The 21,419-nt window shown below is 47.3% G+C and overlaps 1 protein-coding gene across 8 annotated transcripts in view; it reads left to right on the top strand.

Moving 5' to 3' along the window:
* RYR3 (ryanodine receptor 3) overlaps positions 1-21,419 on the top strand; it is a 1,008,486-nt gene that overhangs the window by 574,914 nt on the left and 412,153 nt on the right. For all 8 annotated transcript variants that reach the window (XM_077464742.1, XM_077464741.1, XM_077464740.1 and 5 more), the window contains one exon: positions 9,132-9,221. In XM_077464742.1, the coding sequence (XP_077320868.1) occupies positions 9,132-9,221 (90 nt within the window). The remainder of the gene's footprint in view (positions 1-9,131; positions 9,222-21,419) is intronic.

The following is a 21,419-nucleotide window of genomic DNA, read 5'->3' as shown; positions in this document are numbered from 1 at the left end:
CCTCTTTACCTCTTTCATGGTTCCGGAGAATAACGGCCATCAGAATGGCGTACCTTCCGAAACTACTTTACTATTTTAGGGTTCTCCCCATCTCGATTCCCTCCCACGTCCTCAATACCCATCAGCGTAGGATCCTGCAATTTATCTGGGGCTCGTCTCGCCCCCGTATTAATAAACAAATCCTGTTCGCCAACAGAAGTAATGGGGGCCTCTCGGTCCCGAATATAAGAGACTACTACGTAGCTGCTACCATTGCTCCGCTCTCTCACCTCCATGAGACGTATCAACTCCCGCTATCGGCGACTATTGATCTGCTTGAGACTGACCCCGTCCCAATCTCTTCATTGCCATGGCTCCCACCTATACAATGCCCTAAGATATCAGGGACTTGTATAATTCATACGCTGCGAGTTTGGGACTCTGTGAAGTGCTCGGCGGGGCTGGCTTCTCCCCATCTCCCGCTGTTGCGACTTTTGCGTTGCCCACTTTTCCCTCCGGGTCTTGATCACCCAGCGCAATTCAAATGGTGGACCATGAATGGATTTGGCGACGTACATTCCTTGCTTACTCCCACTAGGATCTTAACATATGATGCTCTGCGCTCGTCGCATGACATACCGCTACGAGAATATTTTAGATATCTACAGATCCGTCATTTCCTCCAGAGTCTCATTAAATCGCAGGACGCCCCATACAGGTTGACACCGTTTGAGAGCATCTACAGATCCAGGCCCCACTCTCCTGGTCTGATATCTATGATTTACTCAGCCCTGGTCTCTAAGAGGAGACCTCCAGTGCGGTCTTATCATTTTCAGTGGGAGAGAGAGTTGGGGAAGAAGCTGGACCCGGAGGATTGGCAGGCAATGACCCTAGCCGTATCCAACTGCTCGTGCAATGTGGTAATTCTGGAAAATGCATATAAGGTGTTATACCGGTGGTACTATACCCCGACGCGCCTGGCTCGCTTTGCCCCATTCTGTTCCCCTCTTTGTTTCAGGGAATGTGCCCAAGAGGGCACTATGGCCCACATTTGGTGGACGTGCCCGCGGGTGTGCAGACTTTGGGTCAGGGTGTACGCATTGCTCCGTAGCCTACTTCGAGTAAATCTTAAAAGGGATCCGTTTGAGGCACTCCTTGGCAAACCAATCACTGCGCAATTGCGCCCAGAGCGCCAATTGGCGCAACATCTCTTTACTGCAACTAAGTTGACAATAGCCAGAGCATGGAGAACCCCAACCCTGAGCTTCGAGGCAGTTAAGAACCGACTGAATGATGTTATGGTCAACGAAAAATTGTCTTCTGTTCTTTCTGACACTCATGGCAAGTTCCTACGTGTCTGGCAGCCCTGGATCGCGTATCATTATTCTCCTAGATTCGATGTCGCTATATTGTCATTGTAAGGACCGGCTGTGCACACCCTGTGAACCCATTCTCTTCCCTCCCTCCCCTCTCTCTTCCTCGACCCCCCTTTCTTCTCTTTTTTGACTCTCACTACTCCTCCCCTGCTTTTCATTCTACAACCCTTTTAATCTACTCTTGACTTTTTGTACATCTCCTTCTCTCCTTCTTTCTTTGGTCTTTCCAATTTACAGTAGATGATTACTATGGGCTGTCAAAGTATTGTACGACAAGCTTCTGTTGCAGTCATGTGAACACCCGGGTTCACCCGGACACAGAAAATGTTGGTATCGCTTGGGCAACAGCCTGCGTTACTTAATATTATATTGTGAAACACCTGAACTGTAATTTGTATGAAAGCCTATTGTATTGGAATATAATAATAAAAACTTTTGTAAAATAAATTTTCCCTGTAAGCTTTCTTTATTTTGTAAACAACAGCTAGGGGAGGCAGTCTGTATGACGAGGCCACAACTTAATGCACTCGGAACAAAATTAAAGATTTTTTTGATACATTCTGGTGTCTGTTTTGCAGACTTTGAAAAGAAGTAACAGGTGCAGAAAAATTGGACTTTGGGTATTGGTGGTGACTTCACACCTTAACCCTATAGAGGTACTGTTTATAAATGCAAGGATTGACCTTGCTGTAAAAAATTTAACTGATATGCCACGGTCAAACAATTGGGCTTTGGGTGTTGGTTGTGCCTTCACACCGTAACCCTATAGAGGTACTCTTGATGAAAACAAGAATTGGCCTTTCTGTAAATCATTTAAATTGTATAGCAAACAGGTGTGGAAAAATTGGTCCTTGGGTGTTAATTATGCCCATGAAACCTATACTAAAAAATTTCTTCCAGATAAGATCAACACCCACAAAGCTAAGCAGCCTAGACAGTCTTGTAGAGATTCCACATCCCAAAAACACTTAATTGGCAGCATCGGCATCAGGGGTTTTATAGCTGCTGCTAATCCAGGAATTATTAATTTTGATAAATATTAGCCGGCCAATGGAGTCTGTGGACAGATGTGCTCTTTTATCTGTCACAAAACCTCTAGGAGCACTGAATACCCATCCCACCTAAAAACTCAGGTGGGATAGCAGTACCGGATATGCTTAAATATTATAAGGCAGCACACCTTAGTAGAATTGTGGACTGGTGCAGACATAGAGATTTCAAACTTTGGACAGTTATGGAGCAACAATTTAGCCCAATCCCCCTATCAAGGGCAATGTGGTGCTATGTAGGATTACCAATTGCTCTTAAGAAGCATCCTACGATAGGTCCTACACTTAGAATGGGATATATGATGTGTAAGAACAACAAACTTTCATCTATACGGTCACCATTATATCCTATTTTGGGAAATCCGGGGTTCCCTCCAGGAGTTGAGAAGGGATTATTTGATAATATCTGGGAGAAAGGACTCTCGCAGGCCTCCCATTTTTTAGAAACAGAGAGCTGGCCATCGATTGCTACACTGATGCATCTGGAGGGTCGATACAGGTTAAGAATATGGCAAGCATTGCAGCTAGACCACTTTCTTAAGACATTAGGACCACCTGGAAATTATAGACGACAGCAAACGCAGTATGAAATATACTGTGAGAAAGGAGAACCTCTTGGAAATATTTTTTCCAAGATATACTCCTTGCTGATAGCCCCCTCAGAAGACTTCCGAATACCGAGTCTTAGTAGATGGGAAAAAGATTTGAATAGGACATTTACCCCGGATGAGTACCATAACATCATCTACCTCTCACTGAATACATCAATTTGCACACGCACCCAAGAGATGAATTATAAATTGTTAACGCGGTGGTATCGTACACCCTCGGTACTAAGTAAGATCTTCCCAGAGGTAGCAGATAGCTGTTGGAGATGCCAGGAAGAACGAGCCACTTTATTTCACATCTTTTGGGCATGTCCCAAGATTGAAGAATATTGGTTGGAGGTACAGAGGATAACACAAAAATTCACGGAATGCCCAATTTGGAAAGACCCGGAATTTCTTTTTACTACATTGTTCACAATTGCCAAATCAGAAATACAGGGAATCAGTTCTGTGCCATTTGGTTAATGCCGCTAAAGCTTGTATTATCCTATGTTGGAAAAATCCTAACCCTCCCACAATTGCAATGTGGCTTAACAACGTAAGGAATAATGAAGTAATGGAAGATCTAGTGTTCTCAGCCCCCCAGAGTAAGTCGTGTGCACCCCCCCCGGGGGATGGGGGGGAGGTACGGGAGGAAGGAGAAGAGGGCGGGAAGGAGAAAGGGGGCTGGGAGGGCATCCTTTTTTTTTTTTTTTTTTTTTTTTTGGAAAGAGTGAAAAAGGGGAATGTGGGAATTGGTCAAGTGGGCCAGGATGTGGGGATTTATTATATAATGATATTGGGACATGAACTGAGGCTATAGATACCTATGTTAGGGAACACCTAAGTTGAAAATGTATTTAATGGATTGTTGATATGGATATAAATAAAGAATAATTGAGAAACAGAAAAAAAAGGAAAAGAAAAGAATGCCCATTCATAAAGCACACTGGATGCAGGACAGCCCAGCAACTCAATTGCATACTGGGCAAGTTCTGGCCAGAGGTCTATTCTTATGACCCAGTAATCCAGTGGATCGTCAAATGGAAAGCTCTCTATGTCTGTTTCGCCCCTAAATAATCTCCCACCATATGATGCAGGCAATGGGATCTGGAAACTGACAGCTCTGGGCATGGAGGACTAAAAAGTTTTTGAAATGCATCACTGAGAGGGCACCCTTCTCCACCGCTCCTCCTATAACCAACAAAAGCCTCAAAGCTAGCCTTTCCATGAGACTGTAACCTACCAGAGTCTGGAAACTTCTCTTTAAGGTGTCCTCAATATATGTAATTTTCTGTTCCCTTTGTGGGGACGGAATGAGTTCTGAGACTTTCCCATTGTAATGGTAGTCAAGGAGCGTTGCCAGCCAATCATGATCCTATTCCTTGATGCCACAAATTCTTGGGTCCTTTCGCAAGTTTGAAGAATAAGAGAGTCCATGCATTCAAGTTTGTGGAGGCATGAAAAGCAGAGTCTTTGTGGTCACTGAGGATTACAGTATCTCGAACTGCCGCCTCCCAGCCACGTACTACTCCCAAGGGTTCTGGGGACAGAAAACGATCTCTTAACGTTTGATGTATGTCTTCCTCTGCTTCAATGCCTCCAAAACTGCTAGAATCCTCCTAATCCTCCCTGAACTCTTGTGTGTTCTGTGGTGTCACAAGAATGGTGTCTGCATAAAGTGGGTTTTAAAAGGAAAGGAATTTCCCTCTTCCTCCCGATGCTCTGCCTTGAGTGCCCTGTTCATAATGCCATGCAGAGTCTGCTTCAGCAGGAACACAAGACGGGTTGTATAACTGATGCATGCATTGTCACAGCTCACCATCCTTGTTGCCTCCTCAAATGATGACACTTCATGCATTTTTTATCAGCAGCCATTGGCGGGGGGAAAAAAAGTCGAGCTGCCCTGAGCCTGTCATTGTACCATACTCACACAGGTACTTGTTAACAGCCCTCTGCTGCATGTGCAGCTGCTGCAGCATTGCCAAACTTGATTTCCACCTGGTGGGCATGTCACGAATCAGGCGGTTTACAGGCAGATGGAATTCCCACTGAAAACCAGCCAACCAGACACTGGCTGTGTATGACCATCTTAAATGGCTATAGACTCTTATGGCCTGCTTCAGAAGATCTTGCAACCTTGGGTACCTATTCAAATGCTGCACCACCAAATTGAGGACATGTGCCAAGCATGGCACATGTGCCAACTTTCCTTGTCGAAGAGCAGACAGGAGGTTAGTGCCATTATTGCCAAAAAAATTTAAAAAATGGCGTAACGGTTCCCCCCAAAATCCATACTAGACCCTTATTCGAGCAGGCAACCTGGCAGGCCACAGGAAAAGAGGGGGACGGGAAAGTGCCCCCCGAACCATACCAGGCCACATACCCTCATGGGGAGGGTGCTTTGAAGTAGCCCCCCAAAGCACCTTATCCCCACAACCCTTGCCCGGTGGTTGTGGGGGTCTGCGGGCAAGGGGCTTTTCGGAATCTGAAAGCCCTCTTTAACAAGGGGACCCCCAGATCCCGGCCTCCCCCCATGTGAATTGCTAACAGGTACATTGTACTGCTACCATTTCATTAAAAAAAGTGTCAAAATTGGTACTAAAGCCAAGAGACAGCTTGGGACCAGTCCTTTATTAAAAGATAAAACAATAAAAATGTCCCGCGATGTAAATTCACGCCGCCCAATGGACCGAAAAAGAAAAAAAATCTGCAACCGATCCACCTCCATGGAATGCTTCTCCGAGGCATCAGAGGGGGTGAGGTCATCTGGTGATGTAAACGGGTGACCCCACCCCCCTCTGATGCCATGGGGGCTTCCCCGTGGCGTCAGAGGGGGTGAGGCCACCCGGTGACATAAACGAGTGACCCCACCCCCTCTGAAACCTCAGGGAAGCCCCTGTGGCATCAAAGGGCGTGGGGTCACCCGTTTACGTCACTGGGTGACCCCACCCTCAGCTTTATAAGAACTGCCACCCAGAAGAAGCAGCATTCAGCAGGAGCCTCCCATGGAGATGGAATGTTTGTGGCTTTTTTTTCGGTCCGTCGGTCGGCATTAATTTACATCGCGGGACATTTTTCTTTTTTAATATAGGACTTGTCTTGTCATTTTTACAATTTTTGACTCTTTTTTTTAAATAGTGGGGGTACAGTGTACCCCGTTACCAATTCACATGGGGGGAGGCCGGGATCTGGGGGCCCCCTTGTTAAAGTAAGCTTCCAGATTCCGATAAGCCCCTCACCCGCATTCCCCCACAACCACCGGGCAAGGGTTGTGGGGATGAGGCCCTTGTCCCCATTAACATGGGGACAAGGTGCTTTGGGGGCTACCCCAAAGCACCCTCCCCCTGTTGAGGGCATGTGACCTGGTACAGTTCAGGAGGGGGGGCGCTTTGTTGTCCCCCCTCTTTTCCTGTGGTCTGCCAGGTTGCGTGCTCAGATAAGGGTCTGGTATGGATTTTGGGGGGACCCCTACACAATTTTTTAAACAATTTTGGCACAGGGTTCCCCTTAAAATCCATACCAGACCTGAAGGGCCTGATAATGGACTCGGGGGGCACCCCATGTAGTTTTTTTTCAATGAGTTTTATATATATTGCCAAGACCCAACAATTTATTACAGCCACAATCAGTTTTGAATGAAAATTTTTCTTTTAGAAATGCCATTTTGCTGTGGCACTGTTCTAAACACAGGAAAAATACACCACTTTACAGTCATACTATAGACACACTCCATGCACAATATTTAAAGGAATATTTAATTTTTATTGTTTCACTTTAAGCATTAAAAAAATCACTGCTCCCGAAAAAGCGCAGTTTTTAAAAATACATTTTGCATTGATACATTCCCAAACACTTTTTATGACAATAACTTGCATATAAGCCTTTACAAAGAGCACTTTTGATTTTTCATCTATGTCCCATAGACTTTAATGGTGTTCGTGTGTTCTTCTGAATTTTTTTCCTGCTCGGTATGTTCTGGTGCGAGCTGAACCGGGGCGTGTTCAGCTCATCCCTACTAAACACCTAGGACTGTTTACTTTGCCTCAACATCTTGTCTGTGTACGATGCTTGAGGTAAAGGGCCGGCATTAGCCCTCGGTCTGCTGGAAGAGTTTGGAGGGCAGGAGGCACTATTTGGCAAAAGCGCCCAAGCGGGATGCCAAGCGGTCCATCACATTTGGTTGGCAGAGGTGGAATCTGCCTCCTCCCTAAGGGCAGTCCAGACCACCATCGAGGACCCAGTGTTGAGTGATTTTGAAGAAGTGTTCCAGGAGCCGGTCGCCATAGAAGCAGAGTACCAGTGGCGAATGTAAGAGATGTTCTCCCAGTACGGAGAGCCTGGTTCTGCCTGGGACTTCCTAGAATTGAGAGACGCAATCCGCCGGGAGCTCTGGATGCAGGCTCTCCAAGTGAAGCAAAACTATTATGGACGGGTCATCCCTAAGTCCATGAAACTGTACTTGCTGCAGTTGGACTTGCTTATACCATTCTTAGGAATCCTCGGGAGGAATGGCTGACAGAGCTGAATAGGTTGGTCCAGATGAAAATGGTGCGCTGAAATGGTATGCTAACCAAGTGTGTCCGTGGCTGAAGAACAGCAATCCCATAGAAGGCTATGACTTCAGGTTGATCCATGTTTCAGTAATGCAACGGAGTGGAGATGGGAGTACATCAGAGATTTTAGGGAGTTGGAGCTTCCCAGTTAGCTCGGATTGAGAAGTGACTTGGACTTTATAGTTACACAATAATGGGAGCTGGAACAAGCATATAAAAGACTGTGGGACAAAGCTCAACAGTATTCCCCAGCACCCATGAATGTTATGGAATATAAGTCCCCCGTCGAATCGCTGGCAAGTGGGCCAAGTGCCGCCAACCTGTGCCCTGTATTTTAAGCAATTCCAGTTGCTGGGGATTTAATAGCCTTTTCTGCTGAGGAGGAACAACCCAATGAGACCCCAGCAGAACAGCTGGCATAGAGGCAGAGCACTTCTGACTTTTACCTACAACAATCTGCGGCCCTGCAGGATTTGTGCGAGTCCACGACTTTTAATTTTGCATCACTCCCTCTGTTTATAAACCTGTTTTGCCTTGTTTTGTCATGTGGGCTCTACTGAAGCATCCATGTTCATCCCATTCAGGATATTCTCTTGGCCAACTATTCCCATGGTTCTCGGTACTGGCAGCCTTATCATGTAAGGAACCCCTCCCTGTGAGGACCCAGGCCTCATTTCTCCCTAAGATGGTTTCCTTTTTCTGTAATAATCACTAGATATTTGTGCCCTCTCTTTGTCCTAATCCAAAGCAGTTCTCACTACATTGATTAGATGTAGTAAGCGCAACGTGAGTTTTAATCCCTCAGCCACTGCTTCCATATGAACTTCAGATTCTCTGTTTCTCCTGCCTCCAGGCTTTCTGGCTCAACTGTCTGTGGATGTGGATTAGGCAGGTTATCACTAGGGCTTATACCTTGAGAGGTAGGAGGCTCTTAAGGCTCATTCAACACATTCAGTTTATTTCTCGCCATACACCAAGAGTCTTTTTTTAAGATTTGTATGGCTACCACTTGGTCTTCCGTTCAGGCATACCTTGTGAATTTTAAACAGGTGGATGTTCATGCCCTTGCTGATGCAGTTTTTAGCTGTAAGGTGCTTCAAACAACTTGTTGAAGTAAGAACTGGGTTCTCTTTGTTTTGCTATCTTTCTCACCCCTCAGTTGCATTGCTTGACAATATCCCATTGTCATTATTTAAAGAAGCCAATTTTCTGTACTGTGCAAAGTGTACACTGCATAGAAAAAAAGGATTTTTGACTTTCCTGAAAAGTCCTTGGAGTACAGTATACAACATAGACAATCCTCCCCTTTTTTCCTGGTATTGTCCCCTGTCTTTTTTCGAAAAAATGGAGGATTGCTAGGAGCGAGGAGTTGTTTTCTGTTGTCCTAACAACTATTTTTGCCAGTGTCTTCACATGAAGTTGGCAGCATATAATTTTAAGGGAGCCTATGTCTTTTACTGTACTCCATAGGAAGGATTTTACAGGTAAGTATAAAATCCTTATTTTGATGATATTGCTTGTCCTATGTGTATTTGTAAAACACATAGTTGATAAAATGTACTTTTTTTTTGTGTGTTTCTTTAGCTACACAGTGGATGGAAGTATGGAACGACTCTTGATGAAAATACAAAATCCCACCCTCTGATGAGACCCTTTAAGACACTAGCTGAAAAGGTAAAAAATGCAGTGTTTCTCTTTAGTTCATAGTGGCTGGTTTCAGTTTTTATGGTTTGGGTAGTATGTCAATACGTGTTGCTTTAATCATGGGTTCTCCTCTTCTATATTCTTAATATTTATCACCTAACTGGGAACTTTAACTATAAAAGTTTGTCAGAGGAGCATTTATAATGTATGTATGAATATATGTGAAAGATGTCTTCACACGATGAGCTTTCACATGTCTTCTTCTGTGTTTGCAGTATATATAAGATCCTTTTCTGTGTCTACAGCATATATAGGTAAGATTTCCTTTTTGGCTTGATCTGGGAAATCTTCTAATGCCACGTACACACGATCAGACTATCCAGCGGACTTGGTCTGGCGGACAATCCGCCAGTGTGTGGGCTCCGGCGGACTTTTTATCCCAAAATTCCAGCAGACTTAGAAGGTAGTTTTGACTCAAAAATTGTCCGTCGGACTGCGAGTCTGGCGGACAATCCGGCCGTCTGTGTGCTAGTCTGCCGGATTTTTTAAATGAACGGACTTTCCCGCACACGGAGAAAAGTCCATTCATTTTGAACGTGGTTCTAGGTAGACGGGGAGATTGACACGTCGCTGGCCCCGTCACCTGGTATGAACTTAAAGGGGAAGCCCTACACCAAAAAAACGGCGTGGGTTCCCCCCAAAGGTCCATATAAGACAATTATCCGAGCACGCAACCTGGCCGGTCAGGAAAGGGAGTGGGGACCAGTGAGCACCCCCCTCCTGAGCCTTACCAGTCTGGGTGCCCTCAACATGGGGGGGTGCTCTGGAGAAGGGGGCCCTGCGGCCCCCCCACCCCAAAGCACCTTGTCCCCATGTTAATGACTACAAGGGCCTCTTCCCGCCAACCCTGGGCGTTGGTTGTCAGGGTCTGCGGGCAGGGGGTTTATCGGAATATGGAAGCCCCCTTTAATAAGGGGACCCCCAGATACCGTCCCCCCACCCTATGTGAATGAGTATGGGGTACAATGTACCCCTACCCATTCACCTGGTGAAATTTTTTTTAAATAAAACACAACACAAGGCTTTAAAATAATTTATTGCACAGCTCCGGGGGTCTTCTTCCGTCTTGGGGGTCTTCTCGCTGGACTCCTCCACTATTTCCTGCTCTTTTGCTAGCTCTTTTACTAACTGCAGAGTCCGGCTTTCTTCCTCATCGCTGTCCGGGGGTCTTCTTCCGACTTCGGGGGTCTTATCCCCCTCTTCGGTTCTTCTTGCCGGGCCTCCGCTTTCTTCTCTTCTTCTTCTTCCTTGAGATGTTGACTCGACGCTGTCTCTGGCCACAATGACAGGGACGTGTTGCACGACAACATATATAGTGACAATGGGTCACCGGGTGATGTCCCCGCCCATTATGATGTCACAGTCCCAGCATCCTCTGGGACTGTGACATCATAATGGGTGAGGACATCCCCCGTTGACCCCGCCCATTGTCCCTATATAAGTCGCCACGCAACACGTCCCTGTCATTGCAACCAGAGACAGCGTTGAGTCAACATCTCAAGGAAGAAGAAGAAGAGAAGGACAAGAAGAAGAGAAGAAGAGAAGGCGGCGACAGCGGCGACAGCAGCGACAGAAGACTGGGCCACCGCTAGTAAAAGAGCTGGAAGAAGAAAGCCGAGGCCTGGCAAGAAGAACCGAAGAGGGGGACCAGACCCCCGAAGTCGGAAGAAGAGGCGGCGGTAGCGACAGAAATCCGGGCCACCGCTAGTAAAAGAGCTATAGGAAGAAAGCGGAGGCCCAGCAAGAAGAACCAGTGGACAAGAAGACCCCCAGACAGTGACGAACAAGAAAGCTGGGCTCCTCCACTAGTAAAAGAGCTAGCAAAAGAGCAGAAGATCGTGGAGGAGTCTGGCGAGAAGACCCCCCAAGACGGAGGAAGACCCCTGGAGCTGTGCAATAAATGATTTTAAAACCTTGTGTTGTGTTTTATTTAAATTTTTTTCACCAGGTGAATGGGTAGGGGTACATTGTACCCCATACTCATTCACATAGGGTGGGGGGCCGGTATCTGGGGACCCCCTTATTAAAGGGGGCTCCCGGATGCTGATAAGCCCCCCGCCCGCAGACCCCGACAACCAACGGGGTTGTTGGGAAGAGGCCCTTGTCCTCATCAACATGGGGACAAGGTGCTTTGGGGTAGGGGAGCCGCAGGGCCCCCCCTTCCCCAAAGCACCCCCCCATGTTGAAGGCACGCAGCCTGGTACGGCTCAGGAGGGGGGGTGCTCACTCGTCCCCACCCCCTTTCCTGATCGGCCGAGTTGCATGCTCGGATAAGGGTCTTATATGGACCCTGGGGGGGCCCACGCCATTTTTTTTGGCGTAGGGCTTCCCCTTTAAGTTCATACCAGATGACAGGCCAGAGACGTGTCAATCTTGCCGTCGAAGGCGGTGACATTGACTTCCTCTGCTAGTCCCGGCTACCTGGAGCCGCGTTCAAAATGAACAGACTTTTCTCCGTGTGTGGGCAAGTCCATTCGTTTCAAAAGTCCGGTGGACTCCCGCCATAGTCCGCCATAGTCCGGTTGTGTGTGGGCAGTTCCACTCGTTCGGAAAGTCCGGCGGACTTTCCGGTGGTTTGTCCGCCAGACTAAGTCCGCCGGATAATCTGATCGTGTGTACACAGCACAACACATATTCTTCAGGACTTGATCATAATGGGGATTTTGCAGAAACCAGAATATCAAGGAAAATAATAATTTTATGTTACTCATTTATTTACAGTATGTATCAGAAAAAAACGAAACAAAATAGCATGAAGCTATTTACAATAACTTTAGGTTTGCTTAATTTACATAACATAATGGTTATTATTATGCTTACACAGGGCAGGAGACTTTATCCCAGCCTACATGTGACAGAGCTGAGTGTCTGAGCAGCCAGTTAACATAGCCAAGTTCTGTCATGGTATGGACTTAAAGGGGAACCCTAACGCCGAAAAATTGGCGTGGGGGTCCCCCCTAGGTCCACACCAGACCCTTGTCCGAGCACACTACCCTGCCGGCCAGGAAAGGGGGTGGGGACGAGCGAGCAGCCCCCCCACCCCAAAGCACCTTGTCCCCATGTTGATGAGGACAAGGGCCTCTTCCCGACAACCCTGACCGTTGGTTGTTGGGGTCTGCGGGCGGGGGGCTTATCGGAACCCGGGAGCCCCCTTTAATAAGGGGGCCCCCGGATACCGGCCCCCCACCCTATGTGAATGAGTATGGGGTACAATGTACCCCTACCCATTCACCTGTAAAAAAAAGTAAAAAAAAACACAACACACAAGGGTTAAAATAGTTTATTGCACAGCTCCGGGGGTCTTCCGTCTTCAGGGGTCTTCTCGCCAGACTCCTCCGCTCTCTTCTGCTAGCTCTTCTGCTAGCCTCTGTCGCCCACAGACCCCGACAACCAATGGCCAGGGTTGTCGGGAAGAGGTCCTTGTCCTCATGAACATGGGGACAAGGTGCTTTGGGGTGGGGGGGCGCGTGGCCCCCCCTTTCTCAAGGCACCCCCATGTTGAGGGCACGCGGTCCGCCGGATAGTTGGCTACGTGTGTACGCGGCATTAGTGATAAAGAGGCGCTCCTTAATTTTCTTGCAGTCTTTATATTACAGTCTTCTTAAAACTGCCCATGTAAGGGTTTCCCTGTTCAGTGCAAAATCTGCTAGCTATACATACAAGAAAAATCTGGAGGTTATAATTTACAATTTAGAGTAACTTTCAGATCACTTAAAGTGGTATTAAAGCCCAAATCACAAATGTAATATATAGCAGCTTACTAATAAATAGTTCCCCTCTGTTTTAACCTGGTGATTTGGCAAGGAACGCACCTACTGTATTAGAGTGTCACCACTTTTAATGGATGAGCACAAAGGGGGCACATTTGAACAGCAGCATTGTCAGTCTGGGGGGGGGGGAGTTTTAGATGTACTAGAAGATTTAAATACACTAACAAATTGAAGCCAAAACTCCAGCTAAAACTTTATAAGCAACTACAGTTGTTTTGACCTTTTGGGATAAAACTTTTACATAAATGAATAAAAGCTGATCATTGTAAGCACCCATGCCAGTGTTAAATGGTTTGCCTCATCCAGGTAATGCAACATACACATACAATGGGTTTTTCCATCAGAATAAACTCTGACGTTTTTTCTGACGCCGTTCCGCTGAAACGGACTTGACTACACACGATCACACCAAAGTCTGATTGTTTAGAACAGTGATGCCGAACCTTGGCACCCCAGATGTTTTGGAACTACATTTCCCATGATGCTTATGCACTCTGCAGTGTAGTGGAGCATCATGAGAAATGTAGTTCCAAAACATCTGGGGTGCCAAGGTTCGCCATCACTGGTTTAGAACGTGGTGACGTACAACACGTATGACCAGGGCTGTCTTTAGCGCAGAGCAAACGGGGCACCTGCCCTGGGCCCAATGTTTGTAGGGGGGCCCGCACTGCTCCCCGTGAATTGGGGCCCCAATGAAGGTTTTGCATAGTGCACAGAGGACACGGGATGCTGTATTCCCGCGCTAGCCAGCTGAGAGGAGGTGGTGCCGGAAGCTCCACTGATGCTCTGATCCCGCCCCCGTGCAGCCTGTATGCTTGGAACAGAGCAGCTGTAGTGAGAGCCAGTGATCGGAGTGGGAGCGTCAGTGGAGCTCCCGGCCCCGCCCCTGGACCTCTGTATTCCCCAGCCAGTATAGAGGGGGCGATCACTGGCTCTCACTACACCGCTCTGTTCCAAGCATACAGGCTGCACGGGACGGGGTCAGAGCGCCAGTGGAGCTCCCAGCCCCGCCCCCTCTCAGCTGGCTAGCGCGGGAATACAATCTCCTGTGTCCTCTGTGCACTCTGCAAAACCTTCATTGGGGCTCCAATTCACGGGTAACGGGGCCCCCCTACAAAGCATCAGTGGAGCTCCCGGCTGTTGTAGTGAGATCAGAGAGTGGAAGCCCCGCCCACATACCTCTAAATGTATGTAGTGAGTTTGGCTGCCCAGGTATGTCCTTACACCCATAAAATGCCTGGCTGCTTAAACCCTGAGCTGTGTTATTCAACTGTCAAGCTGTGCGTTGCTGAAAGTTCTCTGACCATCACCTGTAGTATGTCCGCAATCTCTGATTGTCTCCTGCAGTATGTCCGCAGTCTTTGATTGTCTCCTGTAGTATGTCCGCAGTCTCTGATTGTCTCCTGTAGTATGTCCGCAGTCTCTGATTGTCTTCTACAGTATGTCCGCAGTCTCTGATTGTCTCCTGCCGTATGTCCGCAGTCTCTGATTGTCTCCTGCCGTATGTCCGCAGTCTCTGATTGTCTCCTGCCATATGTCCGCAGTCTCTGATTGTCTCCTGTAGTATGTCCGCAGTCTCTGATTGTCTCCTACAGTATGTCCGCAGTCTCTTATTGTCTCTTGCAGTATGTCCGCAGTCTTTGATTGTCTCCTGCAGTATGTCCGCAGTCTCTGATTGTCTCCTACAGTATGTTCGCAGTCTCTGATTGTCTCCTGCAGTAAGTCCGCAGTCTCTGATTGTCTCCTGCAGTATATCCGCAGTCTCTGATTGTATCCTGCAGTATGTTCGCAGTCTCTGATTGTCTTCTGCAGTATGTTCGCAGTCTCTGATTGTCTTCTGTAGTATGTCCCCAGTCTCTGATTGTCTCCTGCAGTATGTCGCCAGTCTCTGATTGCCTCCTGCAGTATGTCGCCAATCTCTGAACCTCTCCTGTAGTATGTCTATTAATGTGTCCCTTTACTTGCTCAATTATTTAGGATTGCTCCACTGCTCAGTGAGAGGTAATGATGTGCATTAACCTGTAGCAACCAATCAGCGAACAGTAGTGATCTGCTTTAATCTCTAGCAGCCAATCAGTAAGTGCTAATGATGTGCATTAACCTTTAGCAATCAATCAGCAAGCAGAAATTATGTGTTGTAACCTCTAGCAACCAGCCAGCGAGCAGTAAGGATAAGCTGTAACCTCTGGCAAACAATTGCAATCGCTGCGTGATCTGCTGCAGTAAACTGATTTTGAGTCTACCTGCTATTTTTTGTATGTCTCAGAATGGAGGGGGGGGGCCCCAAGAAAATGCTTGCCCAGGGCCCAATCAAATTTAAAGACGGCCCTGCGTATGACGGGACTAGAAAAAGGAAGTTCAATAGCCAGTAGCCAATAGTGGCCTTGCGTCATATTTGGTCCGTCGAAACAGCATACAGACCAATGGTTTTCCCAATAGGAATTGATTCAGTTGGAGATTTAAAATATGTTCTATTTCTAGGTCCATCAGAATTTTCTAAAAAAAAAAGTCAGCTGAAGCCCACACAAATGATTCCGTCTGACTTTTTCTGCCTGAAAGTCCGACCGTGTGTACATGGCATAACTGATACTGTACATCTGCAAGAGAGCTTGTTCTTTTGAAAAACAACGGACTTACTGGTTGGGTTGCCAGATAAAAACTGAAAAAAGAAAGCCTAAAAAAGAAAACAAATGCAGCCATCACATCTAAAATTGATAAGCTACAATATAATAAATGTTTGCTTTTGGGTTTAATATTGCTTTAACCTATAAGAAATACCAGTTCTTTTCTGGAATCCAGTACAAATAATTTAGTGGGAAGTTGTGATTGAACAAGATTCTGTGGGGGCAGGCTTTGTTTTTAATGTATATATTAGGCTGGAGCTATGTTAGTCAAAACAAGTGTTGCAGAGTAAAAGCTGCCATGCATGGCATACATGGCTGCCATCAGGGGGGTACAACCCATACACTTGTAAGTGTATGGGTTGGCCAGGCCCGAGCATTTGGTTGGGGCCCGGCCAACTGGCAGGGATGTAAGCAGGCAGGGTCAGGTGTAGAGGAACTCTGTGAATGCTAATGTATGTGTGTGAGTCGGCAGCTGATGCTCTGTGTCATTGAGTTCACATCAGGCTCTTTGCTGCCCCCTCTGGCCATTTCCTGCATGTGCAGCCCTCGTGTGAGGTGCCTGTACTGTGTCCTGGGACTGCAGCTCCTATCTGTGTCTCAGTCACATGTGAAAACAAGAGCTGGGACTAGGAGGACCACCTTACAAGTAAGGGCTGTTGTACAAGTGAGGGAGGGAGGGGGGGTGGTTGTGTGTGTGTTTGTGTGTGTGCATGCCTATGTGTGTGTGTACATGCCTGTGTGTGTGTGTGTGTGTGTGTGTGTACATGCCTGTGTGTTAGTGTACAAGCATGTGTGTGTGTGTGTATACATGCCTGTGTGTGTGTGTATACATGCCTGTGTGTGTGTGTGTGTGTGTGTGTGTGTGTGTACATGCATATGTGTGCTTGTGTGTGTGTGTACATGCCTGTTTGTGTGTGTACATGCATCTGTGTGTGTGTATACATGCCTGTGTGTGTACATGCCTGTGTGTGTGCACATGCCTGTGTGTGTGTCATATACATATACACATGTGAGGGGGACTGAGAGCGTACAGGTGTGAGGGGGGCTGAGAGCATACAAGTGTGGGGGGTGTGAGGGGGCTGAGAGAGTACAGGTGTTAGGGGGGCTGAGAATGTACAGGTGTGAGGGGGGCTGAGATCGTACAGATGTGAGGGGGGCTGAGAGCGTACAGGTGTGAGGGGGCTGAGAGCGTACAGGTGTGAGGGGGCTGAGAGCGTACAGGTATGAGAGGGGGCTGAGAGCATACAGGTTTGAGAGGGGGCTGAGAGCATACAAGTGTGAGGGTGGCTGAGAGCGTACAGGTGTGAGAGGGGGCTGAGAGCATACAGGTGTGGGGGGGTGTGAGGGGGTCTGAGAGCGTACAGGTGTTGAGGGGCTGAGAATGTACAGGTGTCAGGGGGGCTGAGAGTGTACAGGTGTCAGGGGGGCTGAGAGTGTACAGGTGTGAGGGGGGCTGAGAGTGTACAGGTGTAAGGGGGGCTGAGAGCGTACAGGTGTGTTAGGGGGCTGAGAGCGTACAGGTGTGAGGAGGGCTGAGAGCATACAGGTGTGAGAGGGGGCTGAGAGCATACAGGTGTGAGGGGGGTGTGAGGGGGCTGAGAGCATACAGGTGTTAGGGGGGCTGAGAATGTACAGGTGTGAGGGGGGCTGAGAGCATACAGGTGTTGGGGGGCTGAGAATATACAGGTGTGGGGGGGGGGCTGAGAGCATACAGGTGTGATGGGGGCTCAGAGTGTACAGGTGTGAGAGGGGGTTGAGTGCGTACAGATGTGAGGGGGGCTGAGAGCCTACAGGTGTGAGGAGGCTGAGAGCGTACAGGTGTGAGGGGACTGAGAGTGTACAGGTGTGAGGGGGGCTGAGAGTGTACAGTGTGGGGGGGCTGAGAGCATACAGGTGTGAGGGGGGCTGAGAGCGTACAGATGTGAGGGGGTCTAAGAGCGTACAGGTGTGAGGGGAGCTGAGAGCGTACAGGTGTGAGGGGGGCTGAGAGCGGGCAGGTGTGAGGGGGGCTGAGAGCATAAAGGTGTGAGGAGGGCTGAGAGTGTACAGGTGTGGGGGGGGGGGCTGAGAGCATACAGGTGTGAGGGGGGCTGAGAGCGTACAGGTGTGAGGGGGTCTAAGAACGTACAGGTGTGAGGGGGGCTGAGAGCATACAGGTGTGAGGGGGCTGAGAGCATACATGTGTGAGGGGGCTGAGAGCATACAGGTGTGAGGGGGGCTGAGAGCATACAGGTGTGAGGGGGGCTGAGAGCGTACAGGTGTGAGGGGGTCTAAGAACGTACAGGTGTGAGGGGGGCTGAGAGCATACAGGTGTGAGGGGGCTGAGAGCATACAGGTGTGAGGGGGCTGAGAGCGTACAGGTGTGAGGGGGCTGAGAGCGTACAGGTGTGAGGGGGCTGAGAGCGTATGAATGAATGAAATACTTGTATAGCGCACAATGCGAACTGAATCGCCTCTAGGCGTACAGGTGTGGGGGGGCTGAGAGCATATAGGTGTGAGGGGGAGCTGAGAGCGTACAAGTGTGAGAGGGGGCTGAGGCACTGAAGGACTTGGTGGGTTGGCTAGTGGGCAGATTCGGTGGGATGGACAGAAGGCGGGCCCTGGGGAATGTTGGTGGCCAGGCTCAGGGATGCCCAGGCCTAGAGCTGTGTAAGGTGCCCCACAATTTCTGATGGCTGCCCTGATGGGGTACACTAGGATATTGCGTTAATATTGCATGTCATTCCTTTACCTATCAATTTTACAACTCCTAACGTTTTTTTCTTTGGGATACTAGACTGGTCAGTTTGGATTAAAGCAGTTGCATAAATTCAATTTGTAGGTAAATACTGAGGTCAATAACTTGTTTGCCTTGTATAATTTGGATGATTTGGAGCAGACGGAATTGTAATTTCTGAATGTCTGAGTGCTGGTTCAGGAATGTTTGACACTATCTAGAATTTTAAATTGCTTTTTGCTCAGAAGCTGTTGTTAATATTAACCATTATGTGTGAGACTTCATATCAGCCTCTGTTGAAAATCTTTAGGGTAGAGGAGGCTTCAGGCTGAGGATTCTGTAAGGAAAACACCTCGGTGTGTAGGTTTGACAGTGATGCAATGTGACAGGTCTTTATATGCAGGAAAAGGAAAGCATCCATTGTGCCCTTCAGCATTTTACCCAGAGCAGAACTCATTCAGGTGTTTTAGCTATAAAGTCATGAGCAATATTCTTTATAGGCAGGTTGAAATCAATATCGATGTATTTGTAGTACATACTTTGTTTTATTTATATTTGTTTTGTAGAGTTCACCCCCGATGGGGGGCGCTGGGAACAGACAGGCGCTCTAAGTAGTACAGAGGCCATCAGTCACCCAAGCATACCGAAAATGAATTCTTAGTCCAGAGGGTGTCTGTTTAAATTTTATTTCTCAATAATATATATAATATAACAGGAGAGGGGTTTGGGGTAACTGGATACTCCAATTAATCAGCAGCAATAACAAATATATTAACTTTTAATTTCAGCTTCTCTGGAGGTAGCTAAAGATGTATATATAAGGTCTCACTACTGGACATTTTATAGATATGCAACTCCTATCCTCATATTGATTAGTGGTTCCAAATTAATAATAACTACTGCAGTAGGGAACAGACACAAAAGATACATTTCGCATCTTTCCAAATAACTGTTCTGCTTTATTATGACACAATTGAAGGTTTTTATACACATGATTATGTAGGTATCACATTAATATTACAATTGTACGTTTATGGTAACAAGGGGCGTTACATAGGCAGGCTAATTCTAATCAAGACTCAAATGAATGCAAAACATGTACTGAAAACATTATTAGTGCCGTGTGCACAGTGAGGGCAGTGTGCAATACATATAAAATAGATTACAATTATATACAGAGCTTCCAAATTTCCATTACAGTCTTCTCTCTTTTGATTAATATTTTGATCACTAACCATACCTGCTATCACCTTTAACCTGGAACCTCCACAAGCTTAGGTAGAAGTAGTCCTGGCCAAAGAGGCAAAAACTCCATTGTGGAGAAAATAATAGCTGAGCAGCTTTTTTCATTAAAAAATGACTTTTCATTGTGAAAAACAAATGATTGATAAGACATATTTACAGAGTACTGGCTGTACACTCCTGTGGCCAGAGTGGCCTTCGAGCTGAATTGTTGGCATGCTGACTTATCAGTAAATGTAAACACAGACAATTCTACAGAAAAATGGAAGACGTACAAAAGACAAATATGACTTCAACATGGCTAAACTACTTTTCAAATCACATTATATATGTATATATATATCCTTTACAATTAAAGTAATTCAATCAAAAAGTACCCTAGACTGTGGTCGCAAGAGGGAAACAAATCAAACACAGAGATTTCTTTAACTTAGTCATTTTTGCAGTGTCCGGTGTGGATCCAGGTGACTTTTCCTTCAACTTTTGCACAACTTGTACATGAAATAGATGCTGTATTTAGTCTCCAAACATTTTCCTTATATATAAATGCCTCTTAACAATCCACAAATCACCTGGCTTTAGTTTTAGATCCTTCCAAACTTTTAGGATCTGGAATTTGGGAGAAAACACATAGATGAGTTTGTCAAAAACCTTAAAAGATCATCAACATTCTCTGTGAGATCCAAATAGAGGACTTCAGCTGCTGAGACAAAATATAAGCAAGTGAGTAGCACACTCCCAAACCAAATCCCAAAAGGAAAAAGTCCAACATCCCCTTAGGGGCTTGATAAAGTATAACAAAACATTCAGGCAAAAGCTTTCTAGTTTTTTACTCTACTTTCTCTTACGTTCACCGACTGACACAGCTCCTTTCTTATACCATCGGGTTGTTACGCCACCTTTAGGGGAGGACTAGGCATAACATGTTAATATGTTATAATAAAACTAGAACTTTCTAGTTCCACCCAAGGGGCAACCCCTTAGGTATCAGCCCCCCAGCCTGCTACTGCAGCCTCAGTTTTTTTCTGCCTAGTGAAGGAGAAGGAACCCTGTGGGCCCATCAGTCCGTGGATTATTCTGCAGAAGTTTGCTTTTTGTGCAAGATTAAAGATCCTGTGATCTGCTATCAACAGCCAGCTGGGTGACAGGCTGGATACCCTAATCCTTGTAGTCTCCCCAGCCTGGCCAGCGAGCGTGTGCAGACCAGAGCTCCTCGCTGGGTCGGCCACGACATGCCCCCAGCTCCAGGGGTAGCTGGTGGGCGTAATGCCCCGGGGCACACATATGACCGGGCTACTGATGTCTGCGTCACAGTGTGCCAGGTCAGCAGCCACCCTATACTGATCGGAGACTGAGTCTGTGATGGAATGTCTCCCAGCTCTTCAGGACTGGTAAGTACAGCTCTTCCTGCCTCGGTGGGGCTGAGCAGCTGGGCATTCTCTGGGAGGTCAATTCGGGGGTCCCTCACCTCCCCTCTCTTCTCTCCCTGTCCCTATCTTCCCTCCCCCCTTCCCTGTGGGGGATGCTGCATGGGCTGCTGAGTGGTGTGTGTGCCATAGACAGGGGCTCCCCGGAGGGGGGCTCTCACCTGGGTTGGGGACTGCACTGGGTAGCTGTGCCCTGGATGTCTGTAGGTCTCTCCCCTGAGGTGTCTGGAGGCTGTGTCTGCTAATCACTGTAGCGCTGTTTACCGCCATTTCTCTGCCTGTTTTTTCACTGTTCTTCATTGCATACAGTGTTCGGCGCCCATTTTTGGTGTGACCAGGGAGCAGCATGCTCGGTCTCCATTTTACTGTAGTCCGGCGACAATATCCCC

The sequence above is a fragment of the Lithobates pipiens genome, unplaced genomic scaffold, assembly GCF_037356315.1.
Source record: "Lithobates pipiens isolate NorthernLeopardFrog02 unplaced genomic scaffold, aLitPip1_a1.2 Scaffold_30, whole genome shotgun sequence".
Classification (NCBI taxonomy): domain Eukaryota; kingdom Metazoa; phylum Chordata; class Amphibia; order Anura; family Ranidae; genus Lithobates; species Lithobates pipiens.
The sequence above is the reverse complement of the archived record's forward strand: the minus strand, read 5'-3'. Positions and strand labels throughout refer to the sequence as shown.